This window comes from Chroicocephalus ridibundus, chromosome 28 (genome assembly GCF_963924245.1).
Source record: "Chroicocephalus ridibundus chromosome 28, bChrRid1.1, whole genome shotgun sequence".
Lineage (NCBI taxonomy): Eukaryota > Metazoa > Chordata > Aves > Charadriiformes > Laridae > Chroicocephalus > Chroicocephalus ridibundus.
The window spans coordinates 271,366-279,967 of NC_086311.1; the positions used below are offsets into that span (position 1 = coordinate 271,366).

An 8,602-nucleotide genomic window follows, 5' to 3' on the forward strand; every position below is an offset into this window, starting at 1 on the left:
CAAGGATGGGGCCTGGGGGGAAGATGGGGTCTTGCATGAGGACGGGGCTTCACCCAGGGATGGTGCTTTGCACAAGGGTGAGGTTTCGCAAGAGGATGGGGTCTGGGAGGCTGATGGTGCCTTGCACGAGGATGGGGTCTTGCACGAGGACAGGTCTTTGCATGAGCCCAGAGCCTTGCTCAAGGATGTGTCTTTGCACGAGGACGGGGCCTCGCACAAGGACAGGGTTCTTGTATGAGGATGGGTCTTTGCACGAGGATGGGTCTTTGCTTGAGCCAGAGCCTTGCTCGAGGATTGGACCTCGCACGAGGACAGGGCCTTGCACAAGGATGGGGCCTGGGGGGAAGATGGAGCCTTGCACGAGGGTGGGGTCTTGCACAAGGATGGGGCCTCAGAGACTGATGGGGCCTTGCACGAGGATGGGGCCTGGGGGGGAAGATGGAGCCTCGCACGAGGACAAGGGTCTTGCACAAGGGCAGGACCTAGCACGAGGATGGGGCTTCACCCAGGGATGGTGCTTTGCACGAGGGCGAGGTTTCGCAAGAGGATGGGGTCTGGGAGGCTGATGGTGCCTTGCACTAGGATGAGTCCTTGCACGAGGGTGTGTTCTTTCATGAGGAAAGGGCCTTGCATGAGAACAGGTCTTTGCACGAGGATGGGTCTCTGCATGAGCCAGAGCCTTGCTCGAGGATGGGTCTTTGCACGAGGACGGTCCTTGCGTGAGGGCGGGTCTTTGCACGAGGACAGGTTTTTGCATGAGCCAGAGCCTTGCTCAAGGATGGGGCCTCGCAGGAGGATGGGGCCTTGCACGAGGACCTTACGCTCCCCTGGATCGTGCAGGAGATGCCCCTCTCTTTGCCCCAGCCTGGGGCGGGGGGGGGGGGGGGGTCGCAGAGGTGAGGGGGGGGGGGGGGGGCTGCCCCGAATGGGTCACAAACACCATTTTTTGGGTCGCAAAGGCCAGGTTTGGGGTTGGGGCAGAATTTGGGGCTGTTTCGTGAGTTTTGAGCCGCCCGTTTGGGTTCTTCCTCCCCTTCGATGCCACGATTCCCGCCCCGTCGCAGCGGGATTGGGGGCGATAAAGGTTTTGGGGCAACTGCGGAGCCTGCGGTGGGTCCAGCTGTGGGCTCCCCGGTTCCAGAAGGACGGGGAACTGCTGGAGAGGGGACAGCAAAGGGCTGCCCAGATGCCGAGGGGATGGACCATCTCTCTGATGGAGAAAGGCTGAGGGATTTGGGTCTCTTCACTCCGGAAAAAAGACGGCTGAGGGGGGATCTTATCAACGCTTGTAAATAGTTCAAGGGGGGGTGTCAGGATGGGGCCAGGCTCTTTCCAGTGGTGCCCAGCGACAGGACGAGGGGTAACGGGCACAAACTTGACCATGGGAAGTTCCACCTCAACACGAGGAGGAACTTCTTCACTCTGCGGGTGGCAGAGCCCTGGCACGGGCTGCCCAGAGAGGTGACGGAGTCTCCGTCGACATTCCAAACCCTCCCGGACGCGTTCCTGCGCCGCCTGCTCTGGGTGACCCTGCTCTGACGGGGGGAGGGTTGGATGGGATGATCTCCAGAGGTCCCTTCCAACCCCTGCCAGCCTGGGATTCTGGGATTCTGTGATGGTTATGGCTTGAGCAGGGGAAAGGGGAGACCACACCGCCACGTCCCTGCGCCCAATATTTTGAGTATGGACGAGGGTGGGACGTTGGAGACACGTCCTCCCCAGGGATGTGATGTCCCCAAGTTGACAGGGCAGAGGGACAGGGCACAGCTGGGGTGTCCCGACACTTGAACCCCCCCCCAAACCTTCTTGTCGCAGTGTCCCTGACTCCTCACAAGCGCCCGGCTCCTGAAGGGCTGCAGGGACACTGCTGGGCTCCTCCACCATCTCCAACATTCACAACGAAGCTCTAATCATAACGTGCTCCCCTCCAAATGCACATCTGTTTCCTTCCTCTTTTTTTTTTTTATTTTTTCCCAACTTTTTCATTCGTTTTGCATGCGGGGGTGGAGCCTGCAGTCACTGTAAAACCCCCGTAACGCTGCACCCGAAAACCGAGGGTGAGACCTCGGGTGGATCCTGTAGGCTGGTTCCTGGAGCGCGGTAAGTGAATTCCCTTTCGGCGAGGAATATGTCACGTTTAACGAATTTAAAGTCTTGTGCGGGATTTGGCAACAGGGATCATCTCTGAGGCATCTCGACCGATGGGGTGGGGGGGTGGAGCCCGGAGTCACTCCAAAGCCAAGAATTCTGCACCTGGGAACTGGCAAAAGTTTGGAGATGTTGGGTGGGGCCGGGTGCCTCCCGCAGATCGTACCCATCCGGTATGGGACTTTTCCTTTTCCGGGGAAATTAGAATATTCAATTTTGTAGAAAGTCTTTAGGATTTAGAAGAAATCCAGGGGGAAGGGCAGTGGGGCAGAGCAGGGGCTGCAGCGGGAGCCGCGGCGTGGGCCCATCCTGCCCTCGACCGACGGTTCCTCCCGACGGCAGGGTGCGGGGGGTTTGGTGGGATTTCTGGAGCCTCCCTGGGGGCGGGTGCAGCCCTTCTTCCCCATCCCCTCCCCGGCGGCTCTAACCCCCCCTTGCCCTCCCTCTGCCTCCCTTCCCACCCTCTTCTCCAGCTGCGCCCGCAGATGGGGTTCCCCGCCAGCCCCAGGGGCCTCCTGAGTTATTTCCTGACTCTCCACGTGCTCCGCCTGGGATCAGGTAGGGATCCTGCAGGGCTGGGGGCGCTGAGCCCGCTGCGGGGGGCAGATGTGGGGCAGGGGAGGTGCCGTGGGGCAGGAGGAGCTGAGCCCAGAGCTCGGCCGCGGATGGGTTTCACTTTGGCTCTTGATGTCACCCCCACGTCCCTTGCCCTGGGACACCTTCAGTCCCGTCCCGCAGTGCTCCCCTGAAGCGTTTGTCCCTTCTCCCAGGGCTGGCCGGGCTGGGGGCTATTTTTGGGTTGGGGTGACTTTCTGGAGCAGGTTCCCACTCCCAGGGAACCTCCTTCTCCTTGGAGCCCTCCCACTCCCTCTCCAGTTTCTCCAGGCTCTTTGGAGCACGGGGTGGGGGCAAAGCGACGCCCGCGGGATGGAGCGGGCACCGCTCACGCCACGCTCGCCCCTTGCCATGCAACGCCCCGAATTAACGTGGGCGCAATCTCCGTCTCTCTGTGTCCTTCTCCGTCCCCAAGCTGAGTTCAGAGTGGTGGGACCAGACCGACCTCTCCTTGCCACCGTGGGGCAGGACGTCGTGCTGCCATGTCACTTGTCCCCACGCGCGGACGCTCGGAGCTTGGAGATCAGGTGGATCCGGCACCAGTTCTCGGAAACGGTGCATCTCTACCGAAATGGAGAGGACCTGGTCGGGGCACAGATACAGGAATACATTGGAAGGACAGAGTTGGTCAGAGATGGTCTCTCCAATGGGACCCTGGACTTGCGACTCGCTGGGGTGAGACCCTCTGATGATGGCCAATACGTCTGCACCGTGCAAAATGCTACCACTTATGAAGAAGCCATGGTGGAGCTGGAGGTGGCAGGTTTGTGGGTGGTGCGGTGTTTCCTGGGGGTGGTTCAGGTGTCCCTGGGTTGGGGTGTCCCTCCCAGACCTCTGTCCCACCCTCACGTCCATCCATCTAATGCCAAAGGCCAATAGACCTTGACAGAGGTTGGGTTGAAGGGGACCCTTCCCATCCGTGCCTGCCCAGGAAGCAGCACAGACATGGTGCTGGAGGTGTTTTTGGGGGCAGAGTGGCACAAACGAGGTGGCTTTGTGTCTCTGTGGTGTCCTCGAGGTGTTGTGAGGGCAGAGGGGAGAAACTGCTGAGCAGCTGCTTGGGCTCAGGGCCTGGGCTGCCAAGCGAGCCCAGGATGGGAGCTACCGCTGTGCCTGGCGTTGGGAAGAGCCCTCTTCCCAGGTCCCACCAGCTGGATCCTTGCTTTGCCTTTGCCGTTTGTGCCGGAGGAGACCTGGCGCCTCGTCTGGAAGCCTCAGGGCTTCTTGGACAAGGCCGGGAGAGGGCAGAGACCTTGCTCGGCCTCTGGGTCCTCCTCTGCCGGGCTGTTTGTGTTGTGTCTGGTATGGGGTTGGGTCTTTGCCTTTGAGCCGAGTCCATCCCTAACTCAGCCCAACGGCGGGCTCTTCCCCCAGCCATGGGCTCCGTCCCTCTCATCTCTCTGGAGGCTTATGAGAACAGAGGCATCCGGGTGGTGTGTGGATCGGCCGGCTGGTACCCACAACCGGAGGTGCTGTGGAAGGCTGCCAACGGGCAGCGTCTGCCCTCGGTCTCACGGAGACGTTCCTCTGACGAGAGGGGCCTGTTTGAGATCCAAGATGTCGTCGTGGTGAGCGGGAAGGGCGATGGGAACTTGTCGTGCGTGGTGAGGAACAGCCGCCTGGAGCAGGAGCAGGCGTCGTCCCTGCACATCTCAGGTGCAGGATGGCAGCGGGGCTGGGGTTGGCTGCGCTTGGGGGGCGGGCGCGGTTTGATCTCGGGGGGCTGGAGAAACGTGCGGGGGGTGGGGGAATGGGAGGGGATGCACCCGCAGGTGAATTTTAGCGCAGGAGATAACCTGAGCCTGGCGGGCTTCAGGGGAGCATTGGGATGGCCGTGGGCTGGAGAGGACGATGTCCCCTTGAGCCCGGGGCTCCCAGCACAAGGCTTTAGGAGTGGGGTGGTGTAATCCCAGCACAGAGACGGCACCGCGCAGCCCCTCGCTCATTCCCCACCGTTGGGATGGGATAGAGAATGGGAAGAGTAACAGGTTTTGTCCCAACTGTTTGCGCCCCCCACCAAGCCCACTCGCTGGTGGGGCGGTGTGAGGAGCAGACCATTCCTCGACTGCCCAGCGACACCCAAAACCATCAATGTGCTCCCATCGCTGCTTCTCATCCCATCCCTCAATAGCTGCAAACGATGAAGTCAACTTGTTCATTCCATCCCAGCCGAAACCCTGACGATGAGTTAGAACTTGGAGTTTTTCTCTCTCCCTTTCGTTTTCCTCCTACACAGGAGTGCAAAGTGAGCCCTTTTCCTGCTGTGTTTTTGTTTCTCAGCTCCCTTTTTCCACAATGTCATTCACTGGATGGCAGCTCTGGGTGTCTCCCTCGTGTTTTTAGTGGCATCATGTGGTTTCAGTGTTTATCTCTGGCTAAAGAAAGGTGAGTTTGTCATGGAGGGGTTGGAGTGGAGGGGAGCGGGGTGGAGTGAAGCTGAGCTCTGGCCCATGGACGTACTCAAAAGGGGATGACCGTTGTGTCAGAACATGTTTTGCCTTCATTAAAGGAGGTCCCATTCCTGGGAGCCAGAGGGTCTTTGCGCACTCCCTAAAAAGGAGGATTTTTGGCTCTGCGCGAGCTCTGCCCGCTCTTGCAGGAGCAGCCGTGGCATGAGAAGCCGTCCCCTCTCATCACTCATTGCTTCTTTTTTTGCTTTCCAGGGAAACGAGACGCAGAACCGAGTGAGTCTCCGTGATCTCCTCCTCCCTCAGTGTCCTCTCCCAGTCGCTCTGTGCTGGGCCCTTTCCCCCCCGTGCCCGTCCCCTCCATCCCTCCATCCCCTGGGCGCGGGGAAAGCCCGAGGGGACGTGGCTGGGTGCGTGGGCAGCTGGGGGACACCATCCCAGGGACAGACTCTCTCCCCTCCCTCTCTCTTTGGGAACCAGCCTTGAGACGGCTCCAGGCTCACAGGGAGCCTTTCTTTGGAGCCACGGGATCTTTTCAACACTCCCTAAACGGGAGGAGTTTGGGATCTGCCCGAACTCTGCGCGCTCCCGCAGGAGCCGTTGTGGGGTGAGAAGCCGTCCCCTCTCATCACTCAGTGCTTCTTTTTTTTCCTTTCCAGAGGAACCGAGACGCAGCACTGGGTGAGTCTCCGTGATCTCCTCCTGCCTCGGTGACCTCCCCCGGGCGCTCTGCGCTCGGCCATTTCACCCGGTGGGAAAGCAACGGAAGACGGGCGAGGAGGAGGATTGTAAATACGCTCAAGTGACTGGCACCCGGGGTACTGGAAAACACGTATATCGCGCTAATTGTCATTCAGTCTCGGGTGCTTGCAAGAAAAACACGTGCACTTAGGCACCGTAAGGCTGTGATGGACTCAGGGACGCATTATCCAGCCGCTTGAGAATCCTGGCCCGTTGTGGAAGAAGATCGAAGCATAGTGGGAAAACCATGCCTGTTGGAACCCTTTAAATACCCAGCAAGAACAGGGCGTCCGCGCGCACTCTTGCTATCAAGGAGTCTCTTGCTGCCGAGGACTCTTGCTAACGAGGGAGGACTCTCTCTCACTCCGTGGTGCCCACGGTCCCTGCTTGTGTGCCTCTCCCCGGGTGTCGCTCCGGAGGTTGCCCGGTCTGTGAGGTATCGAGATTAAACTTGGTCTTTGCTTTCCATCCGTGGTTTTGCGGTTGTGCCTGCGTCAGCTCAAACCCTGTCCGTGTCCGTCCCCCTCCATTCCTCTATCCCCTGGGCGTGCGTAAACCCTGAGGGGCCGTGCCTGGGAGGGTGGGCAGCTGGGGGACACCAGCCCAGGGATGGACCCTCTCCCCTGCCCAGAGTCCCTGGGGACCCACCGTGGGACGTGACCTGCTCTTCTTTCTCCTTGTAGAATGGAGAAAGTTTCTGCTTCCTGAAAATCAAGGTAATTGGGTGGTTTATTGTATTTTATGGGTGGTTCTCCTCCCTTTCCCTCTGTGGGAGGTGTAACTGGGTGGCCAGTGAAGGCACTGGGTGGCCACTGAAGGCACTGGCCATCCTGGGTCATGTTGGTGTCTCAGACCCCCCAGACCATGGCACTGGGCTGTATCTCGCCCCGTTTTCTTGCTGTTCCACCCCATTCTGAGTTACCCCCTTGGGCCCCAGAGGAGCCACCGCCCCCTGAGACCCCGTGCGCTGCCCAGCCCAGCCCCTGCCTCCCCGTCCTGCTCCTCCCTGCGCGGGCTGCAGCCCCACCGGTGCCTCTTCCCACGGGACCGAGCTCGGCCGTGGCCGTGCTGGGGCCGGCCCCGCGGTGGGGATGGAGAGGAGGAAGGAGATGCCCAGTCTCCTGCCCCGTGGGGCAGGTCCTGTCCCCGAGGGGGTGAAACCTGCCCGGGACTGAGCTCTGATGCTGTGGCTCCTCCTGTCCCCTGCAGACGTGGTGACCCTGGATCCAAACACGGCTCATTCCCAACTCGTCCTGTCGGCCGATCGGAGGCGTGTGAGGTGGCAAAGCGAAGAGCGGGACCTGCCCAACATCCCGGAGAGATTTACCTATTGGTTCTGCGTTTTGGGCCAGGAGAGGTTCCGGGAGGGGAGACACTGCTGGGAGGTGGAGGTGAAGGGGGAGGTGGGAGGCGAGTCGCGGTGGGGCATTGGGGTGGCCAAGGAGTCTGTGGAGAGGAGAGGGAGATCCTTCCTGAGCCCGGACGGAGGGATCTGGGCGGTGAGGCACAAGGGAGGGCGTTTCGCGTCTCTCACCTCTCGTCGCACCTTCCTCCCCCGGTTCCTGCTCCCCAGCAGGATCTGTGTCTGTCTGGACTGCGCCCGGGGGCTGGTGACTTTCCTCGATGTCAACACCGGGGTCAAGATCTTCACGTTCCCACCAGCCTCGTTCAAAGGGGAGACCCTGCGCCCCTGGTTTTGGATAGGAACAGAGAAAACCCAGCTGTGCCTGAGGGGCAGCACCTCTTAGACACTCTCCTCCCTTTCCCTCCCCTCCCCGGCCACCGGCATCCCCTGCCCTTCTCCGGAGACTCCCCGCGCTCCTCTCCTGGATCCCGCGGGAGACGTCCATCCCTGTGCCCCAGCCCAGGGAGCAGAGGGGGAGTGAGGGGCAGGGGACGGGGGCTGCCTCGGACGCTGTGTGGCCTCACAAACACCAGTTTTTGGCTGGGTCGGATTTTGGGGACGTTTTCTGGGTGCTGAGCCGTGGGTTTGGGCTCTTCTTCCCCTTACACGCAGCGTGTCCTGCTCCGGCACAGCAGGGTTGGTGTCAATAAAGATTTGTTGGTGAACACGGAGCCTGGCTGTGATGGTTCCTGGGGGTTTTTGTCCTGGTTCCTTGCTGCCCGCCAAGAGGATTTGCAGGCACCCACCAGTCTGCGTGCTGGGGAGTCCCCAGTGGGGCATGAGCCTTGTCCCCGGGGTGCCCCACTTCTGGGAGCATCCTCCTAAACCACGTCATCCTTTACTGCAGAGAAGGGTTTTCCGCACCCAGTTCCCTTCCCAGTTGGGCGTTGGGTGAAGGCGGCAGCGGCTCGTTGCTTATTTGGGGGATTTTGGCTCTGTGCGCGAAAGCGTCTTTGTCCCAGAGCGGCTTCAGGTGCAGCAGAAGAGGAAACTTCTGGACGTGGGAGGCGTTTTCCAAGCTGGGCTTGTTTCAGACGGATATTTCACAATATTGATGGCTGCTGCTGCTCCGGGGTTGGGCGTTGAACTGGGGACGGGCACCCCGCTGCCCCTCCCCAGGGCTGGGGACCGTCCCCAGGCCCCCCAGAGTTGGGTATGACCCCCCTCAGCACCCCCGTACCCACCCCCTGCTATGGCTACGGCCCCCCACCCCCAATATTTTGAGTATGGATGAGGGTGGGACATTGGGGACAGCAGGGGACACGTCCTCCCAGGGGATGTGAGG

At 60.7% G+C, this 8,602-nt stretch overlaps 1 protein-coding gene across 1 annotated transcript; it reads left to right on the forward strand.

The window, feature by feature from the left end:
• The first annotated feature begins 2,583 nt into the window (after positions 1–2,583).
• Positions 2,584–7,789, forward strand: LOC134507781 (butyrophilin subfamily 1 member A1-like). The gene is made up of 8 exons (XM_063318649.1): positions 2,584–2,706; positions 3,179–3,526; positions 4,138–4,419; positions 5,044–5,148; positions 5,427–5,447; positions 6,332–6,348; positions 6,544–6,628; positions 7,122–7,789. The coding sequence occupies exons 1-8, from the start codon at positions 2,634–2,636 to the stop codon at positions 7,658–7,660; spliced, it is 1,470 nt and encodes a 489-aa protein (XP_063174719.1). The 5' UTR covers positions 2,584–2,633; the 3' UTR covers positions 7,661–7,789.
• The last annotated feature ends 813 nt before the right edge of the window (positions 7,790–8,602 follow it).

Excerpts from the sequence above, each read along its gene's own strand:
- LOC134507781 (XM_063318649.1), top strand. The coding sequence starts at position 2,634 with ATGGGGTTCCCCGCCAGCCCCAGGGGCCTCCTGAGTTATTTCCTGACT. Across the intron at positions 3,527-4,137 it reads GGTGGAGCTGGAGGTGGCAG|CCATGGGCTCCGTCCCTCTC; the intron begins GTTTGTGGGTGG and ends CTCTTCCCCCAG. Across the intron at positions 6,629-7,121 it reads TCTGCTTCCTGAAAATCAAG|ACGTGGTGACCCTGGATCCA; the intron begins GTAATTGGGTGG and ends TGTCCCCTGCAG.